The sequence below is a fragment of the Pyxicephalus adspersus genome, chromosome 1 (assembly GCF_032062135.1).
Source record: "Pyxicephalus adspersus chromosome 1, UCB_Pads_2.0, whole genome shotgun sequence".
In the NCBI taxonomy this organism is placed as follows: Eukaryota; Metazoa; Chordata; class Amphibia; order Anura; family Pyxicephalidae; genus Pyxicephalus; species Pyxicephalus adspersus.
The window spans coordinates 164,845,894-164,865,987 of NC_092858.1; the positions used below are offsets into that span (position 1 = coordinate 164,845,894).

The following is a 20,094-nucleotide window of genomic DNA, read 5'->3' on the forward strand; positions in this document are numbered from 1 at the left end:
TATTAAAATAATGTACCCATTCTGACTTCCATACAAATTCAACTTAAGAACAAACCTACAGTCCCTATCTCGTATGTAACCCGGGGACTACCTTTACTCACAGTACATTAGTGTAGCACGCGTTTCTCATGGCTGGCCACTGGGAAGAATAATAGTAGCAGAATAACAATACATCTCCGGGCTCTAATGGGAGAAGACGTGGACACGTCATGCAGTACAATGATAGCTGCAGACACCTGGATTTTTACAGGTCTTCGATACTTTTACAGTGACATCTCCCTGCTATAATCCACACTCATCTGCTGCTAGCTGGCAAATATTTTCAATCCTGGACTACATCTACTCCTGATTTGCTCGATCACCAAGGTTCTCCCCATGATAATCAATCTTCCTCAGTTCTCCAGAATTTTAATAATTCAGTACCAATGTGTATTAGAAGCTGCAGCAAGTCAGACAGAGCTCGCCTCATTTTCAGGCTGGAGGACATCCAGTCTCATGTAATCCCTTCATTCTCAGTCTGGCTGTCTCTTTCATTTACTGGATTCTAGTTCTTTCAATCATAGTGGCTCAGTATCACATAAAGATGTTCCCTATGCAAATCCTTAGACTAACATCCACCAGGGCTGTTCAGGTGGTTATAGAATGGTAGAAAAAATGGTAGAATCTAAACATTTAAATATATTTCTATTTGGTAAACCCAAAACTGATTTTAATAATGTGTAAGTTTTATTTGGCAGAATCAGCTCCTTGACAGGATTCAGTATGTTATAATAATCGTTTCTCTCATTTTACCCAATTTTATTGGTTAGGTAAATAGGTGAGCTTGGAGTTTGACACAGAGTGTGACACTGATGTGATCAAATCAGTGCTGTCCCTGCATCATTAAACTCACAGTATGTCCTCAGTCTCCTGTGTTAATAATATTAATATGGGAAGACTGAAGACACATTGGACCTGATTTATTAAAACTCTCCAAAGGCTGGAGAGGATACACTTTCATCAGGAAACCTGGAATGGATTTCTTCAGTCATTTGCTCTTTGCTTGCAAATGTTTTGAATCCTGGACAAGATCCATTCCAGGTTTGCTGGATCACCAAGCTTTACTGGTGAAAGTGTAACCTTTCCAGCCTTGGAGAACTTTAATAAATCAGGCCCACTATGAAGACTTTAGACATCTAATTGCTGTGACTAAACACATCACGCCTGATTTATTAAAGCTCTTGAAGACTGCAGAAGACAGACTATCATGGGGGAACCCGGGGGATCCAGCTAACCTGTAAATAGTTTCTTATTTGCTATTTGGCAAATGTTTTAAAACCCGGACCAGATCCACTCCAGGTTTGCTGGATCACGCAGATTCCCCCATTATAGTCTCTTCTCCAGTCTTGGTGAGCTTTAATAAATTAGGCCCATACTGTGAGGATTAGGTTTGGAAAAGAAACACTGCAAGAGTATTGCAGCCTGAAGGTCCTTATGGGGACCTTTTCAAAAACCAGTTGGAGTTAAGCTTCAAATAACCATTAGCAAGGTTTGTACCTTCTCTTCACAGAAAATGTCACATCTGGATACTTTTCATAGTCCCAGTCCCATTTCAGCAAGTATATTGTGTTTACTCCCTCCACTCGTAGGTTTTCTGGAAGACCTGGAAAATGAGATAGAAACCAATCAGTCTACTTCTATTCATTTTGTACTTATAATCCTCTTCTGTATAGTAAAGCAGACGGCCAATAACCGTATCATAAAACATAAAAAATTATAAAGATGAAAAAATGAATATAATTCGAAGTTTGTGAGATGATTTGTACACTATAAAATACATTTTTACAAGAGTTAATGCAGCTTAAAAAGGACTTAAACTTAAACTAAAAAATTTTTACTTTACGTAGACAACTCTTATACGTGAAGTAAAAATTTAATTGACTTTTTTTTTTGTACGAGATCAGCTGATGTAGCAAGTAGACCACAAAAGAAGACCAAAGATGGTGGCACTTGCTTAGCACCGAGACGAAGAATAATTGTTCATAAATCTGTCGGACAAGCGCTTAACACACGTCACACTTATACTAGCCCTGAAGCGATATTCACATGACAATCATCTGACTTGTGTACAAGACATTTGCAGCTGTGAATAGGATGAACTGCAGATTTTAATCAATGTAAATGCTGCTGCATTGACCTTGCTCTTTAAATTTTATATACAGCTAAAAATTTGTTTAAAAGGTAAAAATACTAACCGTAATTGACATTTTGTAAATTGGTAAACCCGATTTTCCATTATTGTATTATTGTGTAGAAAGTCTAAGAACTGTCTAATAAAGTCACCTGTTCTGGAGACAATTTATTGACCTTACCATTACCCTTTCCCATAAATATATATTTTATTATTCTTCATTTCCTTAAATCTGCTCTTTTACCTACCCAACTGCTTTGCCAAATAAATGCTATTATTTATTTATACAAATAAAGTGGCTTCTATAAAGAGCTAAAAATGGGAATTTTAAGCTTGAGCCTTAAACTAAACGATAAAATAAGTGTTTTATGAGCATAGAATAAGAAGATGATAGCTGCAAATATTCAACAATATACACCATGTATGAAACCGATAAGGGCAGGTTCAGGCCTAGTTTGGGATTGAGCGCTCTTCCACGTTCCCCTGCAGCTGGAACCTTGACGCTCGATCACTGACACTTAAAGGACCAGCATTCATTTTCTATAGAGCTGATGGGAGAACCTACAGTGTCCTCCCCAGCCCCTTTTAGCTGGGTGCACAACCTGGCACTTTTCAGTAACCACCTGGCTGTTTTTTGGGTGGTTACTTATGAGTTGGGTCACAATACAGGGTCCACCATTTGCCTACAATTTCCTCCCATCCTGCTTACAATAATTTACAGGTTGAGCACTTCCCAGAGGCAGGGGATCACTGGCATGAGGAAGCAGAAATTGCACCACAACCTCACCACCAGTCTGATTATAACCTGAAACTAGCGCACAATTCATATTTCTTTTGCATTATTTAAAAGATAAGGCCGCTGCAAACTATACATACCTATTATCTACAGCCAAAAAAAATTTACAACTTATCAGTTTAATTTTTAAAGGGTAAAAAATTAAAGAGAAGTTCCCACCTTTAGATTGTCATTGGAATGAATGTCCCCACTGGTAGATTTCACCTACCTTCTCATAATTATTATTAAACAGGACTCATATAGCACCAACATATTACACAGTGCTGTACATTAGGTAGGGGGTTGCAAATGACAGACAGATACAGACAGTGACACCAGGAGAGGACCCTGCCCAGAAGAGCTTACAATCTAAGAGAAGGGGGAAGTATCACACAATAGGAGGGGAGATATGTAGTGATGGGAAGTAGTGAGGGTAAAAGACAGAAGAAAACGGGTGAGCAAGTTTGAAAAGTTGGGTTCTCTTTCAAAAGAGCAGAAAGTAGGAGAAAGCTGTATAGGACGAGGAAGACAATTCCAGAGTTGGGGCAGCTCTAGAAAAGTCTTGGAGCCGTGTGTGTGAGGAGGTTATGATTGAGGAACCTCATTGGAGGAGCGCAGAGAGCGGCTAGGGGAGAATTGTTTCTATCAGGTCAGAATGGTAAGTGGGAAAAGAGCTGTGGAGGGATTTGAAGGCAAAGCACAAGAGATTGAAATTGATTTTAAGGTGAAATGGAAGTCAATGAAGAGAACTACAAAGCGAGGCAGCAGAGGAGGAGCGGAGGGAAGGATGGATGAGTCTGGCTGCAGCATACATAATAGATTGTAGAGGAGAGAGTCGGGTTAGTGAAATACCAGAGAGGAGGAGGTTACAGTAGTCCAGATGATAGATGTGAAGAGCATGTACAAGGTGTTTGATGGTCTCTGGGGACAACTACAAATATCTGTCCTGGTGGCAATAGTCATTACGAAAAGTCAAGGTGAACCATCACATTACTAAAAAAAAAAGTTTGGCATGAGATTTACTTTACCCGTTTTCGTTCCCCGTGTCACCAACAACTTACCTTTTAAAGCTGTGAAACATCTTGCTTCACTGAAGGGACTGAGCTTTCTTGTCTGAATATCATGGATCTGAGCCCTCAGGCAATAGAACGCATCAGCCTTGAGGTCTTTGTACAAAATCTCAAAAGAGTGCAAGTTTGGTCTGATCTTTTCCTAAAATATAGGAAGAAGGTTGCGATCAACAACCGATTACGTGACGTGTCGGTCCCACCCCACACAAACAACATATATATACACAGAAATAATTTTTTCAGAATTTGTTAGTGGCACAGAAGAGTTTTTCTTTATTGTATCATCGACATTGCCAACAAGAATGGAGCTATGCCTTTATTAACGGGTCCTACGGGGTTCCCAAAATGTTCCTGATCCACATCTTTCTTGTAACAGAAGCAGAACCAGACTAAACAGGAAGTATAACACCTGATCCTACTCACATACAAGCATGTAGATGTAGATTGGAGTGTAGATTAAAGCAAGTGCACAAAGGTAAAGGATCCTATAGGCAAACTGATATAGCAATGGACTGTCTTGGGAGTCCATTGCAGAGTTTTGTAGGTTCTTATTGACCTGCCTAGGCAGATGTATTTCTAAAGATGTAATATCATCCATTACACATTGATAGATTTTAAATTTCTCTTTGCTTTTCGATCCAATTAACTCTGGACTGCGCATGCATGGGGAGGTGTATGTCACTCAAAGAGGAAGACACTTCCCCCATAGTGACGTCATGATGCCAGAACCCGCCCACTCTACCATCGCAGGCTTAGACCTGTTATGAGAGAGTTGGCGGGTTGTGTTCAGATCACAGGTCGCGGACCCGTAAATGCACGGACTCTGGACTGCACATGCATGGGTAAGTGTATAACACTCAAAGAGGAAGACGTCCCCCATAGTGACGTCATGATGCCAAAACCCGCCCACTCTCCCATAACAAGTCTAACCCTGCGATGGGAGAGTGGGCGGTTGTGACCCCGCTGGTGGGTGAACCGGCCAGAGCCATGGCCCACCTGTCAGACAGCCCAGTGGGCCGCGGACCAGGGTTTGAGGACCTTATGTTGTTTCATGGATCTTTTATGACTTAATAACATGTCAATATGTATGCAACAACCTCTAGTAAACTCTGTTTTGTTTGAAAGTTTTTGCCAACAAACCTTTCTTCCTTTAGTATTGTTTGTAAGCAGTAGTTACATGGGGGCAGGCATATTTGATCAACAAATATGCTGCCTTTGCTTTCTGCTTGGTACTGAACAACTTGCCCACATCATACTCTATAATGACATGAAACACCCACTATACTTACAAAACAATTGCAATTACAAAAATTACAAATAATTTCCCAAGCTCACATGAGAGCTCAAGAGTATGGGTTGTTTATTCATAACAAATAAGGGCTGCTTTTTCAAAAACAAATTTAGATAATTTAGTATTTCATTTATGTGAATTTTTTTCCACTTTCACATTGGTCAGTGTTCCCCCCAGCCCCCCTTTTAGCTGGGTGCACCACCCGGCACTTTTTAGTAACCACATGGCTGTTTTTGGGTGGTTACTGAAGATTTGGGTCACAATACAGCTGCTCAACCAGATCAACCACTGCCACTCGCCTACAGCTTCTTCCCACCCAATTTAAAAATTTCTGGGGAAAATCGCAGACCCCTAGGAACACTTACCTCTGTACTGCTGTTCATATTTTGAAGAACTATGTGATAGTTTGCATATGAGGGATGTACCGGAGTGATAAGTTTAACGCTAACAAGGAACTCCTGAGGCATCAAATCAACACTGGGGATTGGAGGCCATTCTGGTAAATATGACAAAATAAATATATAACATATATTATTTACTAAATATAAAAAAATTCAGATGATGCACACCACATCACTAAGCTTCATGTAGACTACAAAACACCAGTCCAGGCAGCTTGTACTGGAAGTTGGAGAAATGAAAGAAGTCCGGCTGGATTCAGAAATTCCAAGCTGGAATTGGTATTTCATTTATTATATCACTGGAATTTCATTTATTAGCTGTATCATACCTGTCAAATAGCCGAATGGAAAACAATTGAGAGTCAGAGAAATTAATGGAGAGATCCGACCACATCTGTATATTCTGGGTCAGAGTTTGTATTCATTTATTTAATTAGCAATATCATACCTGGCAATGACAGGTAAAGTAGGGCTCAGCCAACACAGCTGGAGGGTCAACAGTTAGCATCGTTGGATGGTCGATGTGCAATTCATCCAACACAAAAAACTGTGAATATCAGGATTTTTCCCTCCATTTCATGGAACATCTCTTAGTCTCTACACACCCCTGAGGAAGCCTAGTTTGCTAAACGTGTCGGGAAAGAGACGATATGTAAAAGGAATGTGTTCTTTTGCCTAATAATGTTCCTGTGACCCCTCATCCATTTTGGGTCGCAGGAGAAACAAATAAGTGGATTTGTGTATAGCACAGGCATTCCCATCCACGACCAATGAGGCCTCTGTGTGATGAGCATGAAGGTTTTAACCTATACTTTGGTATGTGATTTTAACATATTATTTTAACATTTATATTACTAAATATTATTTTCAATATATTGCATACAAATGTGCTGATGAAACCCTGTTTCTCTCTCTTTTTTTTTCTTTTTTAATATTATATGATAGATACAGCTAGTTTGCTCTTCCATAGATAAGATATAGTAGGGCTCAGCCAATCCAGCCACCGGAGCCATACTATACCCATCAATGACATGATGGCAGACCAAGCCATACTACTATACCTGTCATATATTCGATTAGAACTCAGATTGCTCAAATTCCGAGCTCCGAGTTTGAAACAGCTCTGACCTGAGTTGGAATTTACTCACTAGGCAACAATTATTGGCTTGTCTGGCACATCCAGGTGCCAAAACAGGCAATTTACTGCAGTGGTTGTAGGCTCATAAAGTTCACATTCCACATTTTTTTTTGCAGAAAACTTAAAAAGGATCAAAATGGTGGAAAGCTGTGTTTTCAATGTAGGTAGTAAACAAAAATGTGGCAAATGAAAGACTCTTTTTGTTTTCAGCAACGATCAACCAAACCAAAATCAAAGGCAAATTAGATTTGGAGGTTCCTTAATTCACTAACCAGACAGCTGCTTCCCACTCTGTACAATCCTACTAGGTCATCATTGCTGCTATGGTTCATAAACTGACTATAAGCCTACTGGTAAGGACTGCTGCAGTAGGCATTTTAATTGACTGGTGGTCATCGGGGGGCATCACTGCCCCCCAAACCACCAAGTGACAACCCTTATTCGGTGCTGTTTGATTGCTGATGGTTGCATTGGCAATCCCGCCCTCTGATGACTACTAAATAATAAAAATATTCACATTGACGTTGGGCTTACAGACCCTTATTAGCAATCAAATGTAGTGGTGGCGAGTGTTGGTACCACACTGTGTGCTGAGGTTCCATTTATTCGCCCGGCAAGTATCAAATAGATGGAGAGTGTTTGTATGAACTGATATAAATTACTTGTAAAGCCATTACCCAAAAGTTAAAGAAAACTTTACATTCAATTCCAGTGGGAATAGTGTAGTTGGTGACCCTTTTTTGCCAGTGGACAATTTTGTATATGGCTCGCGGGCCATGGTTTGATCATGCCTGATTTATTGTGAGCATGCTTACCGATCATGGACTGGAAGCTAACAGAATCAGACTGCTTGTTTCCATGATGTGTTTCAACTCTCACATGAAGCGTGTAATTCTCAGTAATATCCGGTAATTCAGAAGGTATAATACAATAGTATTCTTCAATGTGTTCACATCCTGGGATTTCACTGGGTGCCATCCCCAACCTTCAAGCCATATGAAATGTGATTAATTGATGGGAAAATTAGAATGGTCTATCACACAAATAGTTTTAGAGTTTGTTTCCACCCCCCCGCTAACTCTTCACAATATAGGACTAAAAGGTTTGTTACCTCTACATATATAGTGTTCTCCCCAACCACCTTTTAGCTGGGTGCACCTCCCGGCTGTTTTTAGAAGGGTAATGAACAGTTGGGTGACAATACAGGGGCTGCCACCTGCCTACAATTGCCTGGGTTTAACACTGTATAGATAAGCCAACACAATAAAACCACTGACAGGTGACCTGGATAACATGAATTATCTTCCAATGGAGACCGTCAAGGTTGTGGTAAGCAGGGAATGGGGATCTGAGCGATTCGACAGGGGCCAGTTTATAATGGATCTAGATGACTGGGTTAGAGCGTCTCCTAAATTGCAGGTAATCGGAGGTGTTCCCAGTATGAAGTGGTTTGTACCTATTAAAAGGTGGTCCAAGCAAGGACCATGGGCACCCAAGTCTAACTGATGCATGTGGAGTAGGGGTAGCTCAAATGATTGTACAAAGTTGCAAAAACATGGTGGCCATAAGTACACAGTTTATCAGTGCTTGCTGTGTATGGGGATGCATGCACAACCCATGCTAGTTTGTGACAGAACTAGACTATGGACCGATGGAAGAAGGCGACCTGGGCTGATGGTTCACATTTTAATTTAGAACATGTGATGGCTGGATACGTGTACATTGGTAAATGGCAAAGAGATGGATGGAACTACCGGAAAGGCTGGCAAAGGCAGTAGAACATATGCTGCTAACATCTTGGTCCCATGGACCATATCTCAGTGGGTCACAGGTATTTTGGAAGCACAAGTAGGGGGGACTACACAATATTAGAGTGATTATATATTGTTATTATTAAATATTATAAGTGATTTTAATGTATTGGCTGATCAGAGTGTGTGTGTGTGTATAATTATTCCAAGAGGGCAATACTTCTACTGACATAAACATAATTGGGCATTTTCCCACTATAACAAGGAAACATTTCTGTACTTATTGCCAAATTAAGAGGAAATAACTCCACTAACTCTTATAATAATGGGAAATTTCATCACTAACCACCAAAGTAAGGTGGCATGTCTCCACTCACCGCCTATGTTTAGGTTTTTTTTCCATATTGGCCATTTTCCATGTAATTGGCCATTTTCCATTAACCACTAAGAGTAATGATTTATTACACAGTATAGGAAGCATTTCGCCCCCAGCCTCCTATGTAAGGGGGCAGCGCTTTGCCCCCAACCCCCTATGTAAGGGAGCAGTGCTTTGCCCCCAACCCCCTATGTAAGGGGGCAGTGCTTCGCCCCCAGCCCACTATGTAAGGGGGCAGTGTTTCGCCCCCAGCCCACCTATGTAAGGGGGCAGTGCTTCGCCGCCCCCAGCCCACCTATGTAAGGGGGCAGTGCTTCGCCCCCAGCCCACTATGTAAGGGGGCAGTGTTTCGCCCCCAGCCCACCTATGTAAGGGGGGAGTGCTTCGCCCCCAGCCCACCTATGTAAGGGGGCAGTGCTTCGCCCCCAACCCCCTATGTAAGAGGGCAGTGCTCCCCCCTAAACCCCTATGTAAAGGGGCAGTCCTTATCCACCAACCACCTATGTAAGGGAGCACTTCTCCACAAACCACCAAATATAAGGGGCCATTTCTCCAATATACTACCAATACAATGGAAGAACTTTGCCAGACATCTGGGCAATCCAACCAGACACAGGACACTTTGAAAAAAAAAATGTTGAATATGTCCAAAAGGTTCATTTTATATTCCTATAAAATCAAACCAAAATCCTGTAAAACCTTCACATCTGAAATATTAAGTGTCAGTGCCTACTAGTACTTATACCCACCTCCCACCCCCCTATGTATCATGTGATTATTTTTCCAACGCAACTGTCCATAGCGTTTTATATCTGGGATATGTTTATTTCCCTAGAAGTTGAACTTGATGGACTTTTTTCTTTTTTTTTTCAACCTGACTTACTATGTAACTATGTAGCTACAGATGTTCTTTAATACTGCACACTATCAGAACAATTATACTTAACACACTCTTGATAAAACACAGTAAAGTTAACGTTCACATCGTCAGGACTCGTATTCATCCAGTCCCAGGTTACTGTAAGTTTCTCTTTTTCATTTATGATCCGAAGGTTTTTTGGTGGTTCCAAATCTGAAAAAAGGATAAGATATCTTCTATTCATGGAAAGTAGAAGCCCGCCATTGAAGGAAGAGACTGAAAACGTGAGGAGCAATAAAAGCTGCTAGGCGCAGATGAAGCAAGGATTATGGGGGTAAAACCCCAAATGCACATAGAAGCTTTGTACAAGCTGAGCTGCATTTAACTTAGAAACTCCAGAAGCTGCAAGAATAACGTAGACGCCAACTCAAAACTAAAAGCAATTGCGGAGTTCTTCCTAGCCCCTTTTAGTTGGGTGCACCACCCGTCAACTTTCAGTAATCACTGACTGATGAGGTAGGTGAAAATACAGGGGGTGTAACCTGCTTACAATTTCTTCTTTGGCTTAAAAAAAAATTCTGGGTTGAGCAATGAATTCATATTCTCATTTTATATGAAATACCTTGCAGTTTTTTTGCAGCTATTTCCTTTCATGCATAACAGTGGTGACTGCATTTCTCATATGGACAACCAGAGTCACCATAAGAAATGTATGTGCCCCATTCCAGGTAAACGTCCTGAGCCTCCCCTCGGCCATGTATAAAAGTTTAAGCATTGCAAATATCATGCTCTTTTGTAGGGGGCCTGGTACAGAAGTACTCTTTGTCCCCCTTCCCTGATGGCAGCCCTGCTGATTATATTAAAACGTGAACAATGTGTTAAAAAAAACTGCTATGATCTTCACTAGAAACCCATGTTTGCCAAAAAACAGGAAACCCCATGTCGGAAAACGTCCTCGCTGACTGATGTAGCTCCCTAAAGAGGTAATGATACATCAACGCTTTCAATCAGTGCACGTTCTGCAGACTTCCTCAGCAAGTGCTCAGACGCAGCAAAAAAATGACCCCATCGACTTTTACTGGAGTGACCAATTCCAATAAAAAGGAGTATTGACAGGAAGTAGAGAGAACGTGGGACGGGAAGCCAATGTTGGTACTGCCGTCTTGTCACGGTTTTTAGAGAACTGTATTTGGGAAGGGACAGTATGAGGTGTCATCAATACATTATGCCTTCCTTCTACTATTCCTAGGCAATTCAAAGAGCACAGAAAGAGGGCCTACGTATGGGCACAACATATGAAGGTACCTTTTGTGCCCCCTTATCCTGGACTGGGTACATAAATCTGCACCGACTCTGCTACCGTGGTTGATTTCAACAAGAGCTGGACAGCTTACCGAAAGCTTTATCCTTGCCCGCTTTCAAATCAATGAAGTCATGGCAGATGCAGCAAATAGTGGGGCCCTGTGGAGAACTGATGGGTGGGCCCCTTTCGCTTCTGTCATCCCCACACAGTTAGCAGGAATGCGAAAAGCCTGCAAACTTTAACGGTCATAAAAGGAAGATGCGGCTGGTACAGCGATTGCTGGGAGAAATTTTTTCCATCTGCCACAGACCGGGGACACACATTGCTTCCCTAGCCAGGTGCCAAGGGCTGGGCAGGGTTCCAAGGACACAAGAGTCGGACATTGGGGGAAGAAGGGCAGGTGTGAACATGGACATAGGACTTTACATGTTGCTGTGGGGGACCCTTCTGGCTGCGGAGTGTCCAGGGGCCTCTTGTGCAGTGCCACACTTTGCACTGCATGTCTGCCCCTGACTGGGACACTGTAATAACCACAGGTGGGACTTAGTGACAGGTCCTCTTTAGAGTACATTAGCGAGTTGCATTCACCAAATATTTAAATACTAGTTCTGATTAAACAGACCCTTTTATCACCCGTCACCTTGCATTGTGTAACCCGTGCACCATGACCCATTGCAAAAATGTTGAATTACTGCACTGCATTAAAGCGGACCTATTGCTATTTTTAACATTATATAATGCATTTGAAAAAATTATTTTTAATAATACTTTTTTTTACAGAAGTCTCTGCCACAGCCTGCAGCTTCTGGGATACTTACATCACATATCCCGTGATGCTGTGGGTCGCTCTTTTTGTGCATGCGTAAGATCCGGCATGTTTCCTCGGGCGATTTCTCATGTTCTCATGCCCATGTGTGAGATTGGCACTTTTAAAAAAAAAATTTGCAGGAAAACACCTGATTTTGTTCCTGCGTAGGGTGAGTTCGGAGTGATGTGAAGAAGAAGCCGGAAGAGAGAAGAAATAGGAAGGCTGCGCCCACTGTTCTGTCCAGGACCAGATAGAAGAAAGAATCCTAAATGGCGGAGGATTGTTTATAGCCGCCCCAACTCTCTGGAATGGTCTTCCTTGTCCTATTCGGCTTGCTCCTACTTTCTGCTTATTTAAAAGAGCAATCAAAACTAAACTTGCCTACCCTTTCTTCTATCTTCTATCTCATAAATCCCACACTGCTTACCCATCATTCCATATTTACCTCCTGTGATAATTCCCCTCCTCTTAGATTGTAAGCTCTTCAGGGCAGGGTCCTCTCCTCCTCCTGTGTCACTGTCTGTATCTGTCATTTGCATCTCCTTTTAATGTACAGCACTGTGTAATACGTTGATGCTTTATTAATCCTGTTTATTAATAATAATTTACTGGGCTAGGTTTGTGAAGGGATTGGGAGCTTTTTAACCAGCAAATGTTTTTTTTTGAAAAGTTCAATTTTCTATCAATCTTTTCTGAAGAGTAAATAGAGAATGTAATAACAAAGAACAATAACAATAAGTTCATGCTAGGTTAAATGTGTCATAAAAAGTTACTTTAGTATATACAGACATTTAAAAAAAGTAAGTACACCCCCTATAGAAATTATATAGTTAAAAATAAAAAAAATCACGACAGCACTTAACATTTTACATGACTTTATCAACAGTGAGACAGAAAGTGAAACCGGCATCTGGGGATTTCTATTAGCAAAGAAGAAAGCACTGTGCAAACAGCCACTCCCTGAAAACACAGCCACAAAACAGAACGCCTGACGGGTACAAAGCCGTGCTCCTCTAAATGATCAAGTGGAACTAAACCAAAATAAAAATGTGTGCAGGTGGGTTTTTTTTGGAAGGGACAGGTGATGACCCTTCTGCAATAAATCCTTACCTGCCTGTGTGCCCTCTCCTCCTCCTGCTCCCCCATGTCATCACAGCCTGGACTATCAGGATGGCCGAAGATTTGAAACCCAGAAGAACTCTGGGTGAAGATGTCAATGCGCCCTCAGGTGTGGGCGAGTTAATATTCAACAGGATTTATATAGAGCCAATTTATTGCGCAGTGCTGTACATTAAATAGGGGTGCAAATGACAGTGACACAGGAGGAGGGGGGACACTGCCACGAAGAGCTTAAAATCTAAGAAGTGGGGAAAGCATGTTCACAATTTTGTTTTAATTTTAAAATTACTTCGGTGCTTATAACTCACATTCTTGAGATCCTGTGTTCTCCCTAGCCCCTTTTAGCTGGGCACACCACCCTGCACTTTTCAGTAACCACCTGGCTGGTTTTGGGTTGGGGGTTTGCCACCCGCCTACAATTTCTTCCCACCCAGCTTAAAATTTATGGGTTGAACACCGATTGAAGAGAACCTGTCAGTCAGCATTTGCCAGCATTAACTTGTTCTTTGCAGGCTTGTATGTAAACCAGTGAATTTTTTCCCAGTTCTCTAGAGCAGTGTTCCCCAACCTTTTGGATTTCACGGACCACTAAATGCACAAACTCCGGACCGTGCATGTGCGGGGAGCCATGTGTCACTTAAAGGGGAAGAAACTTTCTCCCCAAAGTGACATCATGATACCAGAACCCACCAACTCACGCTCAGACCTGCGATGGGGGAGTGGCTGACACCACCCTGAGTCTGCGATCTGTGATGTCTCCGGGAGATATGGTCCGCGCCTCTGGCCGGTGCACCCCCCCACTAATGGACAGGGGATTGGGGACCCCTGCTCTAGAACAATCGTCCCCAACCTTTCCAACAGTGGGCCCGGCAACACACCACAAAATTTACCACGGCCCGGTACGTGAACAGCCTACTCTGCCACCCCCAGCAGCTCAGCCTCCAACCGGCACACCGGCTGAGAATAGCAGAGCAGAGTAGGAAAGCTGGAGTGCTGTCAAGCAGCGGAGTCGCCGGGAACGACAGAGAAGTGCAAGCCCCACATACACCGCTCCACCACTCCCAGCAGTTCCCGTGCTAGCAGTGCAAGGAGAGCCGTCCATGCCTCCGCCGCTATTAGCCTGGGGGTTGGGGAGCACTGATCTAAAATGCCTGAAAGTGCAGAAGCTTACAGCGTAACTAAACCCGGGGGATACTCACCTGTCCTTGTTCCATCTTGGGTGCTGTCATCTTCCTGCTTCTCTTCCTCATTCTGATCTTCATGCGCAGGAGCTCATTCAGTCCTAGCAGCTGCAGGGAAATCCGGGATGTTCCATGTGTCCGGTGTATATGCAGCTCATCAATTATGAAATTTTAAGGGAGAAATCAGGAAAATGAATGTATACCATCACCTGTCCCTTACGGCAATAAAACCCTGCCTGATGCAAAGATTAGTTCCACTTTAAAAAAAGTTTGCAAGAGTAGTAAAAAGCAACTCACGCACCTGTTTGTTTCAATGTTAACTGTTTTTAGGGCGGGAAAATGGAATCAAACAGCCAAAAATTACTGCCTGAATTTAATCCTATGGAGGCTGCAACTCTGGAATTGGGAAAAGTGTGCAGTTTCAGGGTACCTAGGAATGACAGGGTCTCTTTAACTTAAAGCGGTTTGTTGCAGCAGATACATTGCATGTTTTTTCTGCAATCCAACAAAAAGCCCACCCGCTGGCAATATTTTTATTATACTTTTCTTTGAAGTTGCTGAACAAGAATGAACCAAAGGGTGCAATCAAACAAACATTTCCTTTCCCTTCAGCTACCAACAAAACAAACTGAAATTAAAATAAGCAAGGGGATTGAGCGGCTGGCATGCGATAAATTCTGTATCAAGTAGAGTCCAGAAATGGTGGGCAACGCCCCAAAACATGTGCATGGAAGATGATAATAGTTTATTAGATTCACCCAATTAGCCTTGGAGAGGAGTTATAGACTTTCGGCTATCTGAACATTCACCAGACAGGGTATGTATGGCTAATTACACCAGGCTCTATGAAATCTCTAATGATGTAAAATGTCCACAATGACCCTGGTAGCTCGAGATCATGTGACCAATCCAAGGCTAAGAAGGTCACTTTGATGTGGTGTGCGCATGTGTAAATGTTTGGTTTTTCGTATGCTCATTTGGTTTTGAGCTGCTAATGCCAAACACGAAAAGAAAACAAGGCTGATCCTTTGTAACAGTAAAAACAAAATACTTACCTTTTCAGATGGAAACCGTCGATTACTCTGTGATGCTAGTCCAGTTAGACCCGTGCTGTCCCATCTTCCTTTGTTCTGGCGTAGAATTGACACTGGGCACCCCCTTCTTCTGGGTTCATCATCCTAGGTCACCTGATCTTACAATAGGCAGCTGCATCATCCCAGCCTAGCCAATCACGATGGCCAATGATTCGGAAGAAGGAAGAGGAGCAAAAGAAGCTGGCAGTGCCATAGTGGTACATGGACAGGTGGATTCACATGGCAGCATGGGTTCCATTCATTATAATAGCTGCTCCTTCTGCGCAATGTGGGTGCCTGATTTTACGCATGTGCAGTGAGATTACACCTGCGATGTGCAAGGTGGAGTGTTGTAAGTGTTGAAAAAAAAAAAAGATGGCAGCGCTGGATGGACCAGCAAGCCCTGGAAAGAACAGGGAACCCAAGGACATCGCTGGACTTAGAAGTAAAGGTAAGTTTTGTTTTTCTTTTAGTGAAAGTTTTGCTTTTTTTAAAAATCGCTCAGCTGTGAGGATTTCAAACCATCACCTGTTTGAGTATTGTATTTTTACAGGCAAATGCAATTTTAAGGCTTGCCATATTTGTCCCACTTACCTTTCTGATAGAAAAATACTCCCCTAGCCACTCTCTCCGCTCCTCCAATGACTTACTAATGACTTCCTCACTCATAACCTCATCACATGCACGGCTCCAAGATTTCTCTAGAGCTGCCCCGACTCTCTCTGGAATGGTCTTCCCCATCCTATTCGGCTTGCTCCTACTTTCTGCTCATTTAAAAGAGCCCTCAAAACCCATCTTTTCAAACTTGCCTCCCCATCTTCTTCTGTCCCCTAAATCCTCACTACTTCCCACCATTTCATACACCCCCTCCTATTGTGTGATACTTCAGTGCTTAGATTGTAAGCTCTTCGGGGCAGGGTCCTCTCCTTTTTGTGTCTGTCTGTATCTGTCTGTCATTTACAACCTCTATTTAATGTACAGCGCTGCATAATATGTTGGCGCTATATAAATCCTGTTTATTAATATTAATATTTTGCAATCCATTTACTCCTCGTCTTTAAAAAAAGAAATCAGTACCCTGTGCAGTCATTTCTTAGCATTCACTGTAAGTGAGAGTTCTTGCTCAGTGTGGCTCCCACAGCTATATATAAAAAAATATGTTGTAGTTTATATTTTCAGCAGCCTTGAAAATGTGGTGAAAAAAAAGGTTGTAAAATAACGCAGCAAAAGCCACCACAGCGAAAGGCCAGACGCCATGGGGTGATTGTGGGCACAGAGTGCCTGCTACACGATAGTGAGAATACTGGAACTCGCACGCAAGGGTCAAAATGAGGCGACTCAGATACCAAGAAGCAACAAACACAAAAATATTCAACATTTTTTGAGGAAGTCAAAAACGTTCCCTGCCTCCCTTTTCATTTTTATTTGCTCCCAGATTATAATTGGGATCAATTATGTGTACAGAGCCGCCTAATTTATTGGCGCTATATATAAATCCTAATAATAACAATATTAATAATAAAATATGTTTGCTGTTCCCATTCATATACTTGGCACCTCTATTAGATGACAACATTCAGTGGTGTGACCGAGTATAAACCAAATTTCGGTTTATATTCGAGTATATACACAGGCCGGTGCTCGGCGTCTTCAATAAATGCTGAGAATGCAGGTGTCAGGACTGGAGAAATACGAATATTTCTATAGGTTTGTCTGGAGCTGGGCATTCCCTGCATAGAACTTTCTGGGGTCCCACTGAAGCAATAGGACGGAGTTGCGTTCAATGCACAAAGCAGGACAAATGTCCATGCAGGAAGCGCAGGAAGAAATGCAACGGTAAGGCTGGGAAATAAAGGCTGTCTATTGGACCACTCGAGAGCAGCTGGGGTCCCTTTATTTGTAATCAAAGCACCGAATGTGGCCCCCAATACATCTACCAGACTATGGGGTAACAGGAGATACAGGGAGGTCACAGAGGGGGCCACAGAGGAAGGGAGGTCTCAAGGGGGTAATAAGGGGATAAAAGGGAGGTCACTGGGGGGGCAAGAAATGGGGTCTCAGGAGGGACAAAAGGCAGGGAAGTCACCCGGAGAAGGGAGGGAGTGGCAGAGATGTCTCTGGGAGGGAGTGACAGGGAGGTCAACAGGTGGGCTGGGGGGGAGATAACTGAGGGGGACAGAAAGGAGATTAACAAGGGAATGGGAAAAGGGGATGAAAAGAGACAGGGAGATCTGTGGGGGTGGGAGAGGTCACTGGGGGGCAGGGGGTATGATGGGGGGGTCACCAGGGGGAAAAGCAGAAGAGAGGTCACCAGGTTGCGGGCGTGTACAGGAGGTAATGTGGGGGGGGGGCAGGGTGACAGGGAGGTCATGGGGTGACAGGGAGGTCACAGGAAGGTCCTGGGGTAGGGTGACAGGTAAGTCCTGGGGTGGGGTGACAGCTAGTTCACAGGGTAGGGTTACAGGTCATGGGGTGGGGTGACAGGGAGGTCACAGGAAGGTCATGGGGTAGGGTGACAGGGAGGTCACAGGGTGGGGTGACAGGGGGGAACACGGGGGGAGGGGTGATGGGGAGGTCATGGGGTGGGGTGAGTTATAGGGAAGCCAGGTGGAAGCATCAAAGCATTCCGGGCTGGGTGTAGCAAAGACACTGATGACTGGTTTTGCTCCGCCCATGGTAGGCACCGCCCATGAGGAACTGACATGACGTCACCATATAAAGGCGGGTGGTGGGAGGAGTCAGTATTGGGACACTGGATAACAGAAATCAGTGTTGGGGACACCAGGGAATACAGATCAGTTATCAGTGCAGGTAACACAGCGAAGAATAAAGAACACATGTCGGTGTCACTGTTATTTTTGCATTGGATCAGCAAAGAGCAGAAAGTAGCAGTACACACTGACCTGACACTGCCGACCCCAGCCCGACCAGCAGGGGGATCAGGAGGAGGAGCCCGGTGCCCCTGACCATGATCTCGTCTCTTCCCCGTCTTCTCACATCTCCAGGTCGGTTCACATCAGCCTGATCACCCGCAAGCCATTACAACGCCCCGCCCACTTTCTGTCTGTCACTTCCAAGCGCCCGCCCCTCACTTCCTGTTTGTCTCCGCCTTCTTCTACGCCGGCGGCCATTTTGCCTAAGCCCAACTCTCAGAATAAGGAGTCTGGCTTCAAGAAAATGGCTCCTGTAGTGAGACAAATGTCTCTTTCATGTAATAAAACCAATAGTATGGTGGTGATTGGCCACAGACTCTGTGTTAAATGAGGGGTTTGATATACAAATTTTAAGAATACCTATTGATCCCAACAGAAACCCTGAGAACTGCATGTCTTCTGTTCTGTTGTTCCAAAGTGTTCTCCCCAGCACACTTTTTTTACACACTTTTGCCCTAGGGTGACAACGCTGCTTTGAGTGCAGTTCTGTATGTGAGGTTGTCACCTAGGGAAGGAATTCTGTCATCGGATAAAGAGAAATAAAACAAATGCAGCTAGCACACCTGGGACGTGTTAAGTTGCAATATAGTATATTGGTGTAATATTCACCTTCAATCCAGAGATATCTCAGAAGTACTGTTATCTGCCACTAGGTGTCATTAGTGTGATGACCAGCATCATGCAACCCACTTCCTCCAGGCTGCCCCAAGCCTTTGATTGGACAGTGATAGGAGAAGCAGAAGAGTGATGAGCTCCTCATTCTGCTCTGTCCATGGGCTGGTTATAGGGTGGAGCAAACCGGTTGATTGTCTGGGACCTCGCAAGGGTCTGAAGTCTGGTGATTGGGAAATAATTGCAAAACCTGAATATGTTGCATCGCTTCACCAATTGATCTGCCAAAAGATAACGATACCTGATGGAGCTTCCTATGATAATCAGTCCAGCATTTGGCACATGGTTCCTGCTCATAGGACCGATGACAGTTCATTGAGATCAGTTGATTGGCCCCTTTAGTGGTTCATGGTGCTGTCTAGACATGACGGTCATCAGAAATATCTGGGCCCCATGCTTGCTAAACTTCCTTCCCCCTCTGCCACGTCCTAAAGTTCCGCAAGTTTTCTGAACCCGGTACCCCTGATGGCGGCCCTGTGTTCTGGGTGCCAATACCAATCAATGGCTCTGCACTATAACTAGGAACTGTTTTAGATAAAATGGGGCAAATATAAAGTGGGGGCCACACCTGCATAGCATGCCAACAGACCTACCCCAAAACTTGCCTTGGCTGTACAGTGTTGTCAGCCCAACATAGGAAGCTTGCTTGGGGAGCATATTGGTGTCCTGTTGTCCAATCAGCAGCCAGTCCTGTGCTGTAATGGTTTATTCCATTGATATTACATATTATTGATGAAGTTGTATGCTTCCTGCAGGTTTTCTCTACCACATCTATATATCAAGTTGAAAACAATCTCACACAATTATCTGAGCAGCACATTTTATACAAGCAGCAAAATGTTTTAAATTGCATGAAAACATGGCAAATATATTTCCTTCTGTAGACGAGGCCGACTGTCACCTGCTCACCACTTCCTTATGAATACCAAGTAGACAACTAAGTGACAATCAACAGCTATCATTTACTAAATACGGCAGAGTTTTGCTTTCTTATTCTTATAGAGAACCTTGTGGTAAGTGTTCATTTCTGACGCAATACACAGCAACAATATCTGCTTTCAAAGAAGCAGAAGGTTTTATTAGCACAATGCGGTCTGTGTTCAGGGATTTGTCTAGGCTGAGATGAGGCCATCACTGTAACGCAGACTGATCTGTGATTTATCACTGTACATCT

At 43.2% G+C, this 20,094-nt stretch overlaps 1 protein-coding gene across 1 annotated transcript; it reads right to left on the minus strand.

The window, feature by feature from the left end:
* Nucleotides 1-1,520: 1,520 nt before the first annotated feature.
* IFNAR1 (interferon alpha and beta receptor subunit 1) lies at nucleotides 1,521-18,375 on the minus strand. The gene is made up of 6 exons (XM_072419566.1): nucleotides 18,219-18,375; nucleotides 9,924-10,044; nucleotides 7,661-7,830; nucleotides 5,672-5,802; nucleotides 4,007-4,157; nucleotides 1,521-1,642 (listed from the first exon to the last, which is right to left on the minus strand). The coding sequence occupies exons 1-6, from the start codon at nucleotides 18,283-18,285 to the stop codon at nucleotides 1,521-1,523; spliced, it is 762 nt and encodes a 253-aa protein (XP_072275667.1). The 5' UTR covers nucleotides 18,286-18,375.
* Nucleotides 18,376-20,094: the final 1,719 nt, after the last annotated feature.

Coding starts and splice junctions, on each gene's coding strand:
- IFNAR1 (XM_072419566.1), bottom strand. CDS start 18,285: ATGGTCAGGGGCACCGGGCTCCTCCTCCTGATCCCCCTGCTGGTCGGG. Junction 7,831..9,923: donor TTTACTGTGTTTTATCAAGA/GTGTGTTAAGTA, acceptor TATGGCTTGAAG/GTTGGGGATGGCACCCAGTG. Junction 4,158..5,671: donor ATATGAACAGCAGTACAGAG/GTAAGTGTTCCT, acceptor CCTATATTTTAG/GAAAAGATCAGACCAAACTT.